This window comes from Parus major, chromosome 5 (genome assembly GCF_001522545.3).
Source record: "Parus major isolate Abel chromosome 5, Parus_major1.1, whole genome shotgun sequence".
NCBI lineage: Eukaryota > Metazoa > Chordata > Aves > Passeriformes > Paridae > Parus > Parus major.
In genome coordinates, this window is record NC_031774.1 from 9,594,262 (window position 1) to 9,613,745 (window position 19,484).

At 42.1% G+C, this 19,484-nt stretch overlaps 2 protein-coding genes across 5 annotated transcripts in view; both read right to left on the minus strand.

The window, feature by feature from the left end:
- Positions 1-5,306, minus strand: part of BTBD10 (BTB domain containing 10) — a 28,371-nt gene extending 23,065 nt beyond the window's left edge. Inside the window, exons 1-2 of one of the 4 annotated variants that reach the window (XM_015630451.3) lie at positions 5,039-5,230; positions 4,509-4,543 (exon numbers count right to left, since the gene is read on the minus strand). The gene's annotated coding sequence lies outside the window, so the exon portion shown is untranslated. Of the gene's footprint in view, positions 1-4,508; positions 4,544-5,038; positions 5,231-5,251 lie in introns of those variants that run through there. The other 3 variants (XM_015630455.2, XM_015630450.3, XM_015630454.3) reach the window with 3 other exon arrangements.
- A 4,664-nt stretch (positions 5,307-9,970) lies between these two features.
- On the minus strand, positions 9,971-11,037 carry PTH (parathyroid hormone). The gene is made up of 2 exons (XM_015629867.1): positions 10,952-11,037; positions 9,971-10,232 (listed from the first exon to the last, which is right to left on the minus strand). The coding sequence occupies exons 1-2, from the start codon at positions 11,035-11,037 to the stop codon at positions 9,971-9,973; spliced, it is 348 nt and encodes a 115-aa protein (XP_015485353.1).
- Between the last annotated feature and the right edge of the window lie 8,447 nt (positions 11,038-19,484).

Consider the following 19,484-nt stretch of genomic DNA (forward strand, 5'->3'; position numbering starts at 1 on the left):
GGCAAGGTCCCAGGGACACGGCAAGGTCCCAGGGACACGGCAAGGTCCCAGGGACACGGCAAGGTCCCAGGGACACGGCAAGGTCCCAGGGACACAACCACAGCTCCCACCTTGGCTGGGCCATGCTAAAGCACTGCAGCATCTCAGGGCTCAAGCAGCACCACACGTTTCTTTACAAGCTTTTGTTTCATTCCAAAACCTCTCTTCCTTTTTAAACTAAGAGCTTTATAGGCACCTCACCCTCTCAGGTACACACCTGAGGACAAAGAGGCACGCAGTTCTGATTCTTTGCATAGAGGCCAATGTTTAAATTTAGTTTTTTTACTCCAAACATGTGCAAAAGCAGCTGCTTTTATGAGAACTGCAGATGACAGGCCAATTTAAAGCCACTTCCTTATACTGTCTCACACTCTCTGCCTTCTCCCCATCTTTCTTACAATGAAAATTCAGCAGGAAGATGCAGGTCCACACAAGGAAAAAGCCTGTTCAGAGCAGGATCAGCTCCTCCATGTGCTTTGCCTGCAGCTCCACACTTAAGCCCTTACAAACAATAGATGCCACAGAAGGACACAAGCAAAGACATGGAACAGCTTCCCATGAACAACAGCATTCCCTTCTCCCAGCTCCTGGGGAATCCCAGCAGTGCCACTATGAAGTGCCAGGCTGGCACCCAACTCGGAGCCAGGGTGTATTTTTGCTCTATGGAAAGAGGGGAAACGATCCCAAACGTCCAAAGCTACATCTCGGGAAACTTCTCGTTCAGTTCCAAGGGTGTCACACTATGAAGAGTTTTCCCTCCATCCTCCTCCACTCCACAGGATCTCAACAATTAACAATTCTCTAAAAAACAATTTGCTGTAGCGCAGCCAATTTTTTCTCCTTGACCGCTGCTGATAGCGTTTTCGTGCAAATTATAAACAAATGTACTCCTCAATTTAATTTTAAGTTTTAACAAATCTCTAAGACTATAAATAAAGAACTCTTTTGTTTTGCTCTGTAGAAAATAGTTTCCTTTTTCAACTAGAAAATGCTGTGTAAACTCTGTGAAGTAACTAATCAGTCATCCTGATTAATTTTTAAACACTTCTGCAAACCCACTCTTTCCTGCAGCAGAAAAGAATGTTTCAGCTGTGGTTTGTTTTTTGGGTTTTTTGCATGGATCCACACTGCAGGCAATAAACAAAACATGTTTTGAGGAACATTCTGACCTTGTGGACAAGAAAAAAAACAAAACCAAAAATCCCTGCAAGAGTACCTGGCCCCCAAATACTGTTCCAAGGTTTCCATGAAAAGAAGGAACCACACCTGAAACAGTGGTGAAGGTGAAAAGGCACTGGGAGCACATGAAATAAAGAATCAAATCTAAATACCCTCAGCAGATCACACAACACTGGTGTATTGGCCAAAGTGGTTGATGTTCTAATTAGCTAATTAGCAATTCTCCAGGTGTAAAGAATGATTTCATACCCTTCTGCAGAAAGCAAATACTCCAGACAATCATCACAGAGAGTAATAGGAAATCAGGAAACAGACTTTAATTTTCAAAGCTTTCAGCACAGACAGCTAGAACACTTCAGATTTGCTAACATCAACTTGAAGCCAGAATCATCACTAATTTATGAAAGTTGTAGGCTACTGAAATACAAGGGAATTGAAAAGACCCAGGGGATTTGAGAAGTTAAAAGTCAATAAGGTAGATCCACCCCAGACATTGCAAAATACAGTAATTAATGTGTTTACAGCACTACTTAAAGAGCTCATGAAAGGATGTATCATACACCAATTTGTGATAGATGTTGAACAGATTACTTAAAATAATAGTTAAAGCATGTTCAGTTCTGTGCCATGACAAAACAGAATGCACAAAGGTTGCTGAGCGGATCAAGCAAGATTTGGACAACATCAGGTGCTGGACAGAAGTGGACATGCACTTTTGTGAAATGCAGAACTTGCATTTTTCAAGGCACTGCAGCCAGCGGGGGGTAGAAAATGCTCTCTGGAAATCTTTCAGGAAAGAAATCAAAGCTAATCAAAATCAACATCAAGGCATTTCCAGCCAGCCAGTCATTCTGTAATTGCTCAGAGTACCTGTAGGCTGCAAAAATCTGGAGTCTTGCTAAAAAAGATGATTACAATACCCTGCAATTTTGAAGCAGAGGGCCAAGATGTCTTCTGGCCACCAGCTCATCAGGTAGAGCAAAGATCTGATGGCTCCTGCTGTCAGTACTGAGGACAACATTTAAATAACTAACACATACTTCTTCAGGCATTTGGTCAGAAGCATTTCCAAAAGCAGGACAGGTTTCAGAAGTTCCTCTGCTCTAACCTGCTCCCTCAGCCAAATGCACTGGTAAGGATAATGGGGAAGCTCCAACACACAAGTCACCAGCAAGGACAAAACCTGGCATTAGTTGTGATAAATAAACTGCAAGACTCAGATTAAATATTTAGACTTTCTGTAAGGGGTGACAGTCTGCTGTGCACTGCCTCTAGTCATCAAAGCAACAACAAAAAGGAACTTCCAAGTCAGATTTACTGGGAATGCAAGCATGGTGACATTACATCCTAATTAAGAAATACAGTTCAAAGGACACAAGCTCATAATGCAAACACCACATACCATGGAAATCCATACCTGTCAAGTGAGTTTCTTGCAAACTAGTGCAGACATCAGTCACAATTCAGTCACACAAAATAGCTTTATAAATTATCATCACTAAAATATTATCAAATTGACACTGATTAAAGCACAGCTCAGACATCCTTTGCAATACAGGCTCAACATTAGCACAGCAGATCAGGATTGAAGCTCCTCTTAATGAGCAAGTGGGGAAAACAAAAAAAAAACAACGATGATATTCCTGTCTACAGCAGCATAAACAATAGATATCTAGTGACTAGCCTGCAAGCTTTAACTCTGTAACTCCTAAAGGAACACGATGATAAAACAGCTATGTGACATTGGAAGCCTAACAAGCATGAGGCAGATGACTCCCAGCTACCCCTCCGTATTTGGGCTCAATGTGTGAAATCTGCCCAGCTCCACCTGTCAGAAGACCAGTGGAGGGAGCAAATTCTCCCTCCAAAAGCAGAATCGTGGCTCTCAGAGCAGGAAAAGGGAGCAGAAGTCAACTCCCTTCCATTGCCCCCTGCCCTGGTGGCCCTCCAACACACAGAGAGCAGGAAGGCACAGGGCTCCATCACACCTGGCACTGGAGCAGAAACCAACTTTCCTGAAGGGACAAGCAAGGTCTGTACCCATGGCTGCAGCCAGCAGTGACAACACATCTCAGTGAGCAAGAAAATTCACATACACAGTTTTTCACACCTGAAATGAAGCCTAAATTAGCTTTTATACGTATTTGAAAGAGATACATACTTTCGTTGATAAGCAGCAGCACAAGGCCAAGATTTAAGCAACGCTGCTGAAGGAAAGCTGTGCTGAAAGGAACTGGCACAGAATGAGGTTCTGAGTTTTGTGTATGAATACAGGACAAAGCAGCCCCAGCCTGAAGCACACAAGCTGCAAAAACACACAGTTTATAACAAAGTGACAGAAAACCCAACAGTGATGACATCTGTTACTAATTTAACACACAATGTCATCCACACATCAGCTGTTCACCATTTTCAAATGCAATTGTGCCTAAAAGGAAAAGTGGGTTTCAAGAAGGGATTCAGTGTGGGATGTGAAAGCTGCTGTAGCTTGTTGTCTTTCTTAACCCCCAGGTTCCCTGGCATTAACACACAAACACAAACGTGCTGAAAATGCTTCCCAGAGCAGCCTCAAACAGCACCATCTGCACAGAGGGCAACAGCGAGCACAGGCAGGATGCATGATGAGGTTTGGAGACAGAAATGCTACAGATCCAGGGGTAATACTCAAAGGCTTCTGGTAATCTGGATTTTAATAGGAAAAGAAAATACAATCTCTGTGATGTTTTGCAAGAGACTTGGTCCAAGACACACAGACAGACTGGCCAGACACAGTGCAACAGTCTTCCTCAACTACAGGAAAATGGATAAAAAAAAGGGAAAAAAAACCCCATCCAGTTCCTTTTGACTGTACTTGTGTTCAAGCTATAGGAATTCCAGGTAGCTGACACCATATGATGCAGAGTTTAGCTCAGAAAAAAGATACCAAGTGTGCACCACCAGGTTATAAACACTAAATAGTGTGAGGCTGATAATTTGAATTGTTTCTCTGGGACACTGGGCTTCTCTGGCAAACCTAGGAGGGAAAGAAAGCATCTTCCAGGGAAAGGATCAACAAAGCTGAAGCAACAACAGAGCTAAGTACTCTTTAAATGAATCACTGAAGGTGATTCGTGAAGGATATAGGCAAACAGAAGTCAGGAGAACCATTTCAACAGTCAAAAGGCTACTGAGAAGCCGGATTTTAAGCATGTATTCAAATTTGTAAGAAGCAGCCAACAATAAAGGACAAAAAGACACAAGGCTCAACCACTCCTTTGGACAAAGAAGCCAGACAAGTGACAGGAACAAACCTGGGAGAGGTCTATGATGGAGCTCGATCCAAATTCTGAAAGAAAAGGGTTCTAAAGTGACACACTGGATGGGACCAGAGATAAGGAGGAAAAAGATGCAGACACGGTAGCTACAGGCAACAGTGAACGTAAAGAAAAAAAACACCCTAATGACAGGCAACTGCAACAAGTAATCGTACTATGACAGATTCATCATACAAACAGCTGATATTTTCTGCAAATAAAATATGGTTACATAGAAAAAAAAAAATTATAAAGAGACTGAACCCATTGTGAAATTGATTAAATGCTCAGGAATTACACGACGACTGTCAGGCAGCCCTGAGCAACAGCACTGTCCCCCAGCAGGCCTCCCAGCGACTGCAGGTGCCACCAAGAAACAATAAAGACGAAAGCCAGGAATTCGAGCTGCGGATGACACGGAGCTGCCGGGGCAGGCACATCTGGCTTTGGGGGTGAGGACAGCGCAGCACTCGGCAGCACACGGGGAGCTCCCGGAGCCTCCTCCTCAGGGGACACTCCCAACCCACCTGGACTCTCTCCGGTGCCACCTGCTCCGCCTGACCCCGCCGCGCCTCGGAGCGGGGGATCTCCCGGGACCCCTTCCGATCCTAAAGGCTCTGCAGCAGGGGAACCGGCGCAGGCCCCGCCGGCGGGAGGCCCGGGATGCGGGGCTGAAGGGCGCTGAAAGGAGCTGAAGTGTGCCAAAGGCCCGCCGGCCGCCCCCGGCCGCCCGCACTCACCGACTCCGGCGCGGCCGCCTCCCGCCGCCGCTCCGCCAGGCCCGGCACCGCCGCCACCTCTCGCGAGAGCCGCCCCCGCGCAGCAGAGGAGGCGGCGGCAGCGCCCGCATCTCGCGAGACTTGAGGGCGGGGCGGGGCGTGCGCGGGACGCCGTTGCCAGGGAGCGGCCGGAGACTCCCTGAGGGGAGGGGGATGGAAAACCTGCGGCCTGTGGATAAAAACCCGACGGGAAAACAGCACGGCCAATGAAATTAACAAAACTGAAATCGCAACGAGTCGTGTAGAAACAAGATAAATCCCCCGCGCGGCTCTCCGCCGAGGGTGGGCCGGCCGGTCTGAGGGGCCGGGCGGTGCTGGAGAGCGAGCGCCGCCCGGCGGCCATGGGGAGCGGCGGGCTCGCCCAGAGGAGCCGGGATCTCCGTGAGGAGCCGGGATCTCTTCTGTGGAGCCCGAAATCTCCGTGAGGAGCTGGGATCTCCTCTGCGGAGCCGGGATCTACGTGAGGAGCCGGGATCTCTTCTGTGGAGCCCGGAATCTCCGTGAGGAGATGGGATCTCTGTGGAGCCGGGATCTCCCCTGAGGAACTGGGATCTCCTCTGTGGAGCCGGCACCTACGTGAGGAGCCGGGATCTTTGTGGAGCCGCGATCTCCTCTGTGGAGCCAGGATCTCCTTTGTGGAGCCAGGATCTCCCCTGAGGAACTGGGATCTCCCTTGTGGAGCCGGGCTCCCCCTGTGGATCCGGGCTGTCCCCGAAAAGCCGGGATCTCTGTGGAGCCGGCATCTCCGCTAAAGAGCAGCACTGAGGGAATGACAGCAGGCCAGCTGCCATATAATACAGTTTATATCTAGGTGTGCTGACTCCGATACCTCAACCTTCATCCTAAAACTGATTCCTGGTTTAAATCACAACTCTGTGTTTGTACAGCCCTTTAGGAAATATAGAGTCTGTGTAGCCTGTTAAGGAATACGATTAGTAGACGTGGCTGTCATTCTGAACTACCCTGTCCCGCAGTTTAGGCATCCTCGGTGTACTGAAGTGGCACAAGTGGCACTAAACCCTTCCCACTCCTCATGGGATAGAGGAGGGAAAATAACTCAATAGTGACCCCCATCAGTATAGACTCAGATCTAAAGAAAATAGTTGTTGTTTTTTCTAAAATATTCTCATATAAATCAATATCTCATAATGATGCATCATCATTAAATACAAGCAGGGTTTGACTTCCATAGCAGGTGAAAGGACTTTAGAAGTCCTTATGCCCCTCCCTGGGGACAGGAGGGGAAGAGGGGGCAAGAGAGTTAAGACTTGTGCCTTTGCTATATCCAAATGCCCTATAAAGGATGGCAGCTTTGCTACAGCAGACAGCAAACTGTGAATCTGTTAAGTGAATTCTCTTTTCCATCCTTCAACAATGGCCAGAGAGACAAACCACGCAGTTCTAGAAAGCCAGCAGCAGAACAATGAGGGGCAAGCAGCTGGCACAAAAGCTGTCAGAATGTGCAAACAAGGCAAGGAGTCAGATGCCATGCTCCCAGGGGTGAACTGAGCAACACCAAACAGGAGCATTTGCAGCAGGCAGGAGCATCTTAGAAAGCCAAATTAGTCAAATAGCCAGCAGGAGTTTTAAGCTATAGATTTCACAGTCTGTCTTGTTTCTGTTTGACTTCTTGTGATTTTGGCTTTGCTAAATTTTCATGAGCTTGTTGTTTTTTTTCATTGCTACTGTTTAGCTTCCCCTGAGGATTGATATTGGTGGTTTTTGTTTCAGTGAGTCACCAGTGAGAGACACGATTGATTTTCACTGAGGATTCTATAAAAACCAGGTGTTTACAGTCAATATGCATCTGCACAGGCTAGGCCTTCGAGGCCACAGGTCCTGGCAGAACAGGCCTTTGTCAGGTGATAAGGCAAGGTGATCCTTCCCCTCTCCTCAGCCCTAGCGAGGCCACATCTGGTTATTTGATGTGGGACTGCAGCTGGAGAGCAGAACGGGGAGCGCTGCTCAGCTCAGGACACAAGTGGATGTGTTTGCTTTAGCAGAACTCTGAATCCAGAGATAACGATGTGCTCTGGTGTGCTGTGTTTGCAAGAGCTCACACGCCTGTGGGGATCTGTACCAAGCTGTGATTTAGCACCATTGCTGGGATACACACATATTGTACTCACTGCTATTTTTATCTACAGCTGGAAAGGTATAAATACTGAGCTTTTGGGATTAATAAATGGCTCCATGCTTGCAAACCACAGGGTCCTGTCTCTTTCATCGTCGACAATTTGATATACCTTTATCGTGCAGCTTTTATTTCTTTAACAACTGCAGTTGTTACAATTTATTATGATGAGATTTATTATCATATTTAAGTGTTTCAGTGGTCCTATAATTTCTCACCATCCTCTTTCTGGTCTTCTCAGTCTATGAAAGAGAGGTGACCAAAATTGCACATTTGTCCAGTGAAAATGAATCTTTGCATTTTTTGGCATTAAAATGTTTTTGATAACATCCTCTGCCCCATGCTGAACCTTTTGCTGTTTTAACTGAGGCTACACTGATCAGAGGTTTAAGCTGAAGAGCCATAACAAATCTATGTTCTAGACAATTAATAAGTAATCATATTAATATGACATCTTATTTTTAATGGGCATTACCTAGCACCAATTAATCTGCCATTGTGCTGTCTTTAGTCCTGAAAAGTCATACTGTAAGTCTACAGCAAGTTTAAAGATTTGTGTAATCATCATTTATCTATTGGATAGCTGAGGATTAGGAGGACTTGTTGTTTGGAGAGTAGAATTTTTTTGTTTAGATCAAAATGAAACCAGTAATGATTTTGGCATTTGAAGTTTATACAGTTTCTGCATGTGTCATTATTGCAAGGGGACATAAATTGGTTTGTGCCAGGTAAACACCTTTTTGTGTAATCACCCTTGTGATTTTGTATGCAGGAAGAATGAAAGGAAAAATAAAAATTACTCTCATCATTACTTTTGTGCTTATTTTGCTGTCATAAAATTAAATGGCTTCATAGTCTTACTACAAATGCTAAATTATATCCAAACAGTCACAGGCCAGCCAGTTCTTATGCTTTAAAATAATGTCCAAGAGCTTTTGGTCCACTTTATTTGGTAATATGTGAGACATAGGTACAAAAATGCAATTTTATTTATTGAGCTTAGCACAGATGCCTGATTAAAGAATAAATAGGAAGTGCACCTTAAGGCCTCGACCCTACAACCAGACAGGTGGCACAGAACCCTTGTGCTGTCTGCTCCAGCAGCAGGGCCTTTGCTCTGCTACAAGGATGGGCTGTAGGTCTCTAGCTACAAACACATCCCTTGCCCTCAGCAGGTTGCATTTCTGTTTGGAGGGAGTTAGGAGAGGTTTACCAGGCTCCCCAGGGAGTGCCAGACATCAAACAAACAAATCAGAGCAACATCCATGCAGCCACTTGGGCTCAGAGCAGCAATTCACCTGGCTTTGAGCTCTGCCACTGGCAAATTTGGAGGCAGCCACCAGTATTCCTGCTGGGAAAACCTTCTTCTTCATCAGAAATCACCGAGGCTCCTCAGCACGTACGTGCATAGACCGTGCAAAGTCATTTTGTATTTGCTGCTTTTCAGAATCGTTGCTGTGATTGATTTTTCCCTATGCATCTCTTTCTGAGTCTTGCTTGGGGTTTGAATGTATTCCAGCTAATAGTTCCTCTCCCAGATGGATTTCTGCATGTTAATGGTTCTCATTCTGGAGGTCTGGAAAACCGAGATCCCAATTCTCCTATAAACTGCGTATGGAAATGAGTAATTTTATTCATGAGAGCCACTGGTCTCACAAAAAAAATTACACACGAGGCCTAGCACAAAATACACGAGTTCAGAGAGTGGTAGTTTATGGAGAAAATGAGGCACAACAAGTATGTACCACAAGATTTTTGTTTCAGTTGTAATTGCAGAATCATTTCCCAGTTCTATAGTTAGGGCCATGCTTACATATGTGCTACCACCTCTGCTCCCACAGTTTCTGCAGTTAATTACAGGGTTTCATCTTTTGGAGGAAGGGAAGGTAGTCAAACCTTCCCTTCATTTCTGTATTTTGCAAAATTCTTCAGCATTTGTTTTAATTTTATCCCTTTGTAGTTTAATCTTAAGCTTTGCCTTCCTATCCTATTTCTTTTCTGTTTGCGCTCTGTAATCCTAAATTATTATTGTGCAGCTTTTGCTATGTAATTAATGTTCGTTTGATTTCAGGCCTTCTTTTGAAAATAGGTGTGGGTTTAATTTATGTATTTCCATTAGTACAAAACTGAACAAAGTTTAACCCTAGGCCCTGTTCTGGAGACAAGCTCCCCTGCATTTATTCCTTGCTGGTTAGCAATTCAAGCAGGCCTAGTGATTACACACAAATTCTGCCCCTGTAAGAGTTGTGCAACTGCCCTTTAATGGTTTTTCAACTTTTTTACTGGCTTGGGTTTCTTTTTTCCTTTTATGCTGGCAATTTACAAGATACATCAGCCAAAAGGTACCCAGCAGTGATCCTGGGTAGACTGTAAATACATTTTATTGTTTGGTTGTGAAATGTCTCACTCGGGGCGGGGGCTACAACCTTGAACAGAGCCTTTAATCCTTACTGCAGCTGGAATAAATATGAATGAATTTCCCTACTCGATCAAAGCTACACAGCCTCGTGCTCACGTGGACAGACACAACGCTCTGGCTGCTCTCACTACGGCTTGGTTTTGAACAGGACATCCATGTAAGCCTTGTCCAGATCCACGGATTTCTTCTGCGCCGCTGCCCGCAGGTGCTCCGGGAGCAGCCTCCTGCCCAGCACCACATCGTCCTTGCTCCGGGGCCTCTGGGTGCGAGCGTCCTGCAGGGCACTGTGCACGTCCTGCAGCTTCATCTGCAGCCAGTCCTGCCTCTCCACCGTGTGCCGGTGCTCGCCCAGGTTATGCATCAGCTGCATCTCGCTCACAGACCTTTTCCTGCAGCAAAGCAAAGCAGAGGAAGAGGCACATGAGGGTGTTCTTGGGTTCCAGAACTTGGCTCAAAGGGCCAGGTTTGGGAACTTCTGCAAGGAACCACAATACAGAGCTGTAGAAACTGCCTGGCTGATTCACGAGGTATAGAATGATATCTGGAGCAGAGAGGCAGGGTGGGAGGTGATGTGTTATTGGTAATGGTTATATATCAGCGAGAAGGCATCAAAGATGGGAAGTAGTTCAGTTTTGTGACAATATTGTCCCTATAATTTACTTCAGCTATTGTAGAGGAGCTTAGGGCTTATCCAATATTAGTTAAGTGATAAATGAAACAATGGCATTTATTCAGTGGCAGTTTTCTGCTCTCATTAGAGCTAAAGAAGCATGATTCCCTGTGGATTTGTGTCTCAGCTGGTGGATGTTAGTGCCCAAATGTGAGTTACAGCTAGATTCTCACAGCACAAAAGATTTTAACCTGTGCAGACCCCCAAGACATGAAATTTATCCCATTTGGATAATAAGAAAAGATTTATACTTTTCCCTTTGCTCAGCTGCCTATTTTCAAAAAACATTTGTACACTCAGAGTGTTTGAGACCTCCATAGGTGTTTCTAGAGGACAGAGCTTGGCCAGAAGGTTCAAAAGCAGGGACAGAACTCACACACACATGCACAGACAAACCAGCAGCAGCAAAAGCCATCCAGTGGGAGATAATGTACTTACACCATTGGTCTTCCATCACAGCTTGTAAAAAAGCACATGGCACATAAAATGATTGCAGCCCGGGCCAGGTTTCTTACAGCAGTCATTTTGTCTACAAATGTAGGAATGAATACATGTAAAGTCTGTAATTCAAGTTATTTATGCTAGTTCCAAACAAATTGAAACTAGGAAAAAAAAGTTTAAAAACATCAGACAAGAGTTTTTGAAAAATATTTTTTTTTTTTTGTGAAACAGGTTAGAGCAAGGAATGCAAATGAAGGACTTACTTCTAATTTTGTGAGCAGCTGATTTTTATTCCCTGGGCAACTCCATGAATTTTGGTAATTTTTAGCTGCCCATCATCATCATCATCATCATCATCATCATCATCATCATCATCATCATCATCATCATCATCTAGGTACCTATACCTATCTCTTGCATAATTGGGTGAAAAGCACCATGTTCTTCCAATATTATTATTATTATTGTCATCACCATCATAATAATGACTTTGTAGCCTTCAAGTCTAGTGGAATACTTGTGTACAGTTATTCAAATGAAAAAATTCTGTAGATTAAACCTTCTCTATTTCTCTACTTCATTTGCATATTCTTTAGAATGAAGAGGCTGACACTTTCCCTGACAATTTTGCATAGAGGCAGAAGTTGAGTTACAGAAGAGAAACCAGAATTAAGTCCCTCATTTTTTCAGGGATTATCCTGCATTTCCTGTATGAATTCCCCTCTGATTTTTACATCATCATCAGAACTGCCATTTGGAATATATTTAGAAAATATTTACCACTGATGATGCCACAACAGGCAGGAACAACACAGTTCCCATGTCAGTTTTTAGTCTGGATTTTCAGTAGAGGCAGGCAAAAAAGGCATTTTTTGTGACCACTTAATAAATTTGATACAGACTAACTGAAACTTAAGAGATATAAAACACCACAATACCATTTTTTGCAAGTTTCTGCAGCTTTGCTCTAGGTCAGAAAAGCATTTATAACATGGTCTCTTACATGGCAATATCAGTGAGGTCCTGCCAGTCCATCTAACCCAGGATTATAAATTCAGGACTTGAATTCACTTCAAGATATTGCTCATTCGCTGTCCCTGACTTCTTCATTTCACAAATTTAGTTCAGAAAACAGAACAGTTTGATCTTACTAATATTCACTTATTTTTTTCTAAGATAGTCTGAAAAGAAACTAACACAAAAATGGGTAAAGAATCAATGATAAAATATTCTAATAAGTCTTCCAGAGAACTTGGAAAAAAGTAGAGTATACTTACCAGACAGAATGTTAAAGAGATTTCTGCCTTGGGTATGTCAGCAGATGACTGTCTCTTGATGTCAAGTATATTTAAAGACCACTGAATTGGTTTAGTGGACCCCTTAAATGTAACTTTAAAATAGAGCTTGTAAGCACCTTGGAAGCCCTTTTATTGTCTCAGTTGATGTCACTGTCACACACACCCTCCTGACCCTCATGTACCCACCCTCAGATGCTTTCGTTGATTTGACATTTCATTTACAGGCTAAAGAGGCCTCAACAGAAAGAAAGTCCTGGGAAGTTTGAAATTCAGAATTGTGCCCAAGATAATGTGAGCTCTGAAGCCATTGGAAGGATTTGCAAAGAAAACTTTGAGTTTTTGGTAAATGCAGGCAGGTAAAACTTCAATGAGACACTGAGGTTAGTGATCTACAAGTGAAAGATTGCAACTAAATATTTTTACAAAATACTGAGAAGATAATACTTAAAATACTTGTGGGAAATAAGAAGAGTCACTTCAGGTCAGATGCAAGGTTTATTTTTGAAAGAATATACTGGAAAGGAGCAGGAGCCCCAAGAATGATAGAGGATCAAGTTTTTAATGAGAAGCTGGTGCCACTGAAATGTTGCTGAAATGGTGTTAGACCCTCACTGCTCTGTTTTATGAATAGCCCTGAATATCCCAAATGTGCTAAGTAGAATGAAGACATTTGAAAAAACTGAGATAGAAATTAGTACTTTATAAATTTTAGGAAAGAAATATAGAATTCTGCCTGCTTTCTAAGAAGTGAAATGTGTAAATCAGCAGTACTTGCCCATATGCATGAAGAAAGATCATTTTTGCTGCAAGATATTTTTCCTGTGTTAGATGCTTCTTCTGACTTCCAGTGTATTTCTGCCCAAAAAATCCATAGCAAACATCCACAAACAAAAACCAGTTTGCATCTGCACATTGTAAGCCAGAATATGTAAGGTATTATTGCTTTTACCATGAATGCTTTTGGCTTATGTTATATTCCTGTTGCATTTCATAAAATGATGTGGAGAAAGGGAGGGAAGAACCAGAAACTCCAGAAAGCTCTAGAGATCTCATGGTTCCCTCAGTCTAGAGATCAGTGAGTAAAGTGAGAGGTGATGAAGTGATTCACTTGAACAAGTTCAGGGAACACAGAGTAAAGACAGCTTCCAGCATGATATTGTCAATAAATGTCAATGTCAAGCTGGCAGTGTCCTTCCCCCTAAATGCAGCATACTGGCTTCATGGGAATATGTTTTATTAGGAGATTTTGCATCTCCTGGAAGCAGCAGGACATTATCCTGAAGGCTAAAACAGGACTAAGCTGTTATTAAAGGATATCCCTAGCTATAATGTGACTAAAAATGTACAGTGCAATGGCATAACAGGAGAGGATTTTAAAGTCTCCACACAGTTGGTCATGGAAAACTCCCTTTCTTTTTAAGATTTTACTGTAACATATGCAAAACCTTTAATGAAACTCTCAAGGTAATTTTTTTACAGAGGCCTGACATTCATATGGAACCTTTAGCAAGTGACAGCAAAGGCTGAAGTAAAGGACAAGTGTTAGAAAATGCAGCATCACTTTTATTCTAAGGTATTGATGGGTTGTACCTAAAATTTCAAACAAAGATGGCTTAACCTGATACCTTGAAAAATGTGTAATTTATTTCAGGATAGTGAAGACACAAAAAATAAAAATAATTAATGTGTGACCATTATTTGTAAACAAATAGCATCTGTGATGGTAATTAAAGAAATTTTGCATGGCAGCTCAAAATTGGCATGGCTTTATATGCAGAAAAAATAACTTACTTGATTTGGATTATTCTCCCTCACATCCAGAAATTATGTTATTTGAAAATACAGCTGCTAATAAGTTATCCAATGTCATCCCTGTTTGCTAAACTTGGCATATCAAATGTGGTCATGACAGAAAATGGACCAAGTGAATGTAGTTTTTTTTTACCACATACTCTAATTGTTTACACTTTTCTTTGGACACAGTATATCCAGAGTTTAATGAGGAGCTGAAAATGGTATTGAGCTCTTTTAATGTTTCAGTCAGAGGATGAATCATGTTCAGATTCATTTTTTTCCTTGTCTTAAGCATCCTTTTAAAAATTCAGATCTCTTTTGGGCACTGCTGAACCAATCCCAGGAAACCAGGGCTAACATCTGCTGAACTGCTGTTCAGTAAGAGGCTTAAAAATACCCAAATTTATAGACACTACCAGAAAAAAGAAACAACAGATTGAAAAACTAAATATTGTCTCTTCCATTGAAAGGCATTTCATGAAATTTTGTAAGTATAAGACTGGGCCCATAAAAACAAAGTCTGGATGAAAAAGATCTGCAGCTTCTTAGGGAATTTTTTGTGCCTCAAATGAGACCTGACCTATGGAAGACAATTTTTGCTCCTCTTGGAATAAGAAGAGGGAATTCCCAGGGATTCTGAGTTTCATTGTGGAAGTGCAGGAATCAGTGGGTACAAGTGAACAGAGCAGTCAGGAGAATATGAACCATTAAATGTCCCAGGTACCTGCCAGACAAAGGCAAAGTGGCAAACTCTTGGTGTCGATGTTGCAGTAGCAATACTGACATTTCTTCCCCTCTGGAAGATGGAGCATGGGCACCTTTTTAGGCTGAAATACAACAACATTTAGAAAATTCTAGTTCAAATGTGGGACTATCTTTTCATGCACAACAGCAAAGTTTCTCAGGCTGGATCTGAGCTTGAGTAGGGTGTTCTACCTTCACCTAACTCCCAGGATGCTCCATGGAAATGAGACAACATAGTCTGAAAAGTTTATTACAGGGAAGGCTTCTCTGTGCATTGCAGACACCAGGCACTTCTGAGGATGAAGGAGAATAAAAAAAAAACCAAAGAGTTTTTCTCTGACAAGAGTTTTTCTTGATCAGCCAGCAACCTCCCCTTCCCTGACCTTCCCTTATAGATTGTACAGATACCTGAACCAATTGGGCATGAAGAAATCCCTGTTGCTTTGTTTGCAGCTGCTGTGCCACTGACGTCCAATGTGTGCCACTGGATGTAATCAGACTCCAGGGCTGAAAACAAGGGGAAAGCAATGAGACAGATTTTTACAGCCAGGTAGGTGAATGATGACCATGCTACCAAAATCCTAAATTGTTTTTAAACTATTTTTTTTTTTTTTTTGCATATCTCAAGGGAAAATATGATACCACATCTTGAAATTAAACACATCCTAAGGTACATCACAGGAATATGGTTAAAGGACACAAAACTTTCTAGAATTGTACTGTTTAGTGACTAAAGCACATTTTCAAAAATGAATGATGTTATCTGGTGTGTTAGTAGTCCTACAGAACTCTCCATTCTCTAGATTTAAAGCTTCAATGCTGCAGTCAGATTCCTGCAGTGCTATTTCCAACAGCAGGCTGTTCCCACATTGCTTTTTCCAGAGGGCAGCTCCAGATAAAATGCTTTCTAACTGCAGCCATGGCTTAAAGAATATCAGTAGGTCATTGAGAAAGGGAACAAAGTAATTGATGACACACACTGGATGATCGGTGAGGCAACTTTCTAAATGTGTCCAAGGAATGTTTCTGTCTTGACACGATGAAGAGCCAAAGTGACAGTCAGTAAACTCTTTAGAACTTCATTTGATTGACAAGATTTGTGGCTTTTCAAATACCACAGCAGCATGTTTGGTAATTGATGTAAGCAATGTTGGGTGTCTTCAGGCAGGTTTTGGGTTCATGCAGTCAGATGAAGCTTCAACCCTAAGACAGCTCCCAAATGGATAAAAAACAACACGAGGATTTCTCAGATCACCTGTGACACTTCCAGTTTGTGTCCAGTGTGCTTCATACAATTCGGTTTTAGCAGCTACTGGCAACTGTGCATTTGGGCATAATTGCTTCCCAGTATATCTTTTCCCCAGTTATATAAAATCTTTCACTTGAGAATCACAGTATTCCTGAATCTCTCTGCTGTCTTTCCAAGGAAAGTATCATCAGATGATGCTTTTTTCTGGGCTGTGGACATTTAGGCAAAGATGGATTAAATGCAAACATCACTGAGAGAAGGATCAGAGGGAGAGCAGAAGCTGGTAGATTCTAGTCCCACTCACCTGACTTTAAGTTCACCTGCTTACCTGGAGAGATGGACTGAACACTGCTGTGATAATTGTGTTCCAGGTTATTTCTAGGGTTAAATAATTAAATGGAACACACACAATCAATGGACACTTCCTTTTGCCCTCAGTGCAACTCAGCCATGCCCAGCTTATCCCAGAATTTCCCTGTTGACCTGTGATGGGCATGGCAGGCCTTGCTGATGGATCAGGAATGCAGGGTGCTCGCTCTCTGCATGCCACCCTGTGTGATGGCTGCCTAGAATGTCACCCAGCATTTCAGGGCTCTTCTGAAGGCCACATGGAGCCTCCTGCTGACCTCATCTCTCTCTCATGAGAAGAATCTGAAGCTTGGTGAAACAGCCCAGAGCAGCCTGGAGGAATGCTATAATGGCTGTCAAGGGAAGTCATGAGGGAGAGTTACCTCTGAGTCTCCACATATTTCACTGGTCAGTAACAAAAATGCTGTTGTGCATCCTGAACAATAGGAAAAGCCATGGTTAATTTTCAAGCTTTATGTACTTGTTTCAACAAGCACACCTCTAAGGTTCTGTCAGTGAGTTGTACACTAAATATGTAAGTATCCATAGAATTGTGAGTGGAAACCTCAGTTTTAATTTGGATTTTAAAGTTCTGGGAAGTTGTTTTACAGTCAGTAATTAATAAATATTATCCCTCATGACACTGAAACACCACACTGCCAATGCTCTGCTGAATTCAATGCTATAATGAACAATACAGTGCTTTATGACCTTTTGATAGGAAACTCAAAACTCAAACTGCTGTTGGATCATTGGATTTGAGGGATAATACCAAACTGGATTATGCATATGCATACTCACACTACAGTCATGAATGGGCCAGAATATTTCCATGCCCTTGGTGGCTCTGAGTGCTTTGCTCCCCTCCAGTGCCATGCAGGGCACTTGGAGCTCTAACCAGGGCTCAGGTTCTTTGGTGTCACCCCTGAAACCATGGTGGCATCCCTGACAAGCCACACAAGGGCACCAGTTCCTGGAGCACAAGTAATCCCAGAGGGAAATACATCTAATATTGAAACAGGGGAGAGTCTAAAATGCACCCCCATTCCTTGGCCAGTCTCAAGCACTGCACTCAAGCCTTGGGGATTCAGGAGCTTCTCTCCAGTACAAATCTGCACACACAATTACATACATGCACATTCTACAAAATCAACATTTTAAAAGCATTTAGGACATCTGCTAAAAAAAAAGGTTTGAGTATTTAAATATTAGGAACAGCAGATAGCTGCAAGTGTCAGGTTTGACCTACCAAAACCACTGTAAGAATGATTATGCCAGCTCTGCATAAAAGATCCACAGAGACCCAGGATGACACAGGACAAAACAGGGAAGGACTGCAGGTTTTATGCAGGTAGCCACGTATTTTTCTATCCTTTCTCCTGAAAAGATGTCTCAAGTTCATATTCCCACATTTTTTGCAGCCACTGCAGATGAGCAGATAGCAGCCAAGCAAGTCTGGAGCCTGATGAAATCTCATGGGAATGAGGAGTGCAATTCACAAAAGAAGGGTGACATTGCAGACCTTTCCTGCAATCCAGGGACTATCCTGAAAAAAATCTTAGCCCACAGTCTGCTGAAAGACTCACAAACATACAGAACTGGCATAAATCAGTTTGGGTTTTGAAAGAAAATCCCCTGCTGTGTGCTGTGTAAACCCTCTAATAATGGTGACACTAAGAATAAAAAATACATTGTATTCAATAAAAAGCTTTTCATTATTTGAAGCTATAAACTACAGCAAATAAAATTATTTATGTTATATATTAAGGACTTTGTCTCAGAAATAAACCCCTTTAAATAAAAATTTCTAAGTAAATGCTTATCAAAGATTAACTCCATAGATACATATTTTGACTTGAAGTGTCTTCACTATAATCTGATAATGTATTTTTACATATATTTATATTATTTTCTAGAGGGATAACACTTTTTCTGTACTTTCCCTGCTTCATTTAATACAACCTTCTCATTAAATTACTGTCTGGACTATTAATATTTATCAAAATGAAATTCTTGAACTAACCATTTTCCTCATTTCAAATCCATGCATATTGTTTTAATTATATATATATATACTTTTTAAATCTTTGTGTTGGTCAGAAATTTTCTCAAAACTAAGTTTTTCTCCTAACATCGCCTGAAATATCACTACTAACATGAAAATCTAATAGTAATTCTCACAATCTAGTTCACCAAGAAGTATAGCACCTTATATGAGTGCTATACAGACTTTCTCAATTCAACATTTTTCATCTTTAACTGGTTTTTCTTTGCTTAGCCTCCACTGAAATCTATTCATAGTCTCCTTCCATACGAGATTCAGGCTCTTCATTTTCTCTGCTTTTTATAAAAGCCTAGATCACCTCTTGCATGCACTGCACATTGTCATTTTAATCTCTGCAGTTTGGACTAGGTAAAAAATCAAAATTTGCTTAGCTTGTACTGGGCATGAATGACAAACTGGAATGATGAGAAATTGAGGATGTATTTCTCATTTTCTGTTACTCTTTTTTCCACACTGTGATCTCCCTGTCTCATGGGATAGATTAGTGAGAGGAAGAATTAACCAATTCTGCCCAAGCAATCACTTCATTTTCCATGCTCCCTAGTCAATATTAAAATGGACAACCCTATAGAATCCAGTCCTTAAATTAGTTTTTTGTGTGTAAACCTCTCTTAGGAACAGATCATTCACCATTGCCCACTTTCCTCCTATTATCTCCTCTGCCCTCTTCTCACTGCCCACTACCCAAACAAATGGCTGGTTCTCAACATTTAAGAAAAGAAAACAATTATTGTATATACACAAATATTTCTATCTAAAAAGCAGAATCCATAAGAAGCAGTCCAAGCCTATACAATCCTCCTACAAAGTGTTCCTTCTCTTCCTGCAAGCTGCACAGTTTTGACTTCAAGACTGAGAACTCTGAGTACAGATTGTGTTTTTTCATTAATTCTGCACAATTATCATCCTGTAGCATTAACAATGGGCTTTGTGTTTTTACAGTGATCCCACAAATGCATCTTAGAAACAGAGAAGGGTGGGAAGGAAGGATCCCAAGCCATCTTCCCTACAGCCTTGTGAAATTGCAGAGCA

Bases quoted from the DNA above. Each gene is read 5' to 3' on its own strand.
- PTH (XM_015629867.1), bottom strand. From the start codon at position 11,037: ATGACTGCTGTAAGAAACCTGGCCCGGGCTGCAATCATTTTATGTGCC. The intron at 10,233-10,951 runs GTAAGTACATTA...GCTTTGCTGCAG, and splicing joins TGTGATGGAAGACCAATGGT to GAAAAGGTCTGTGAGCGAGA.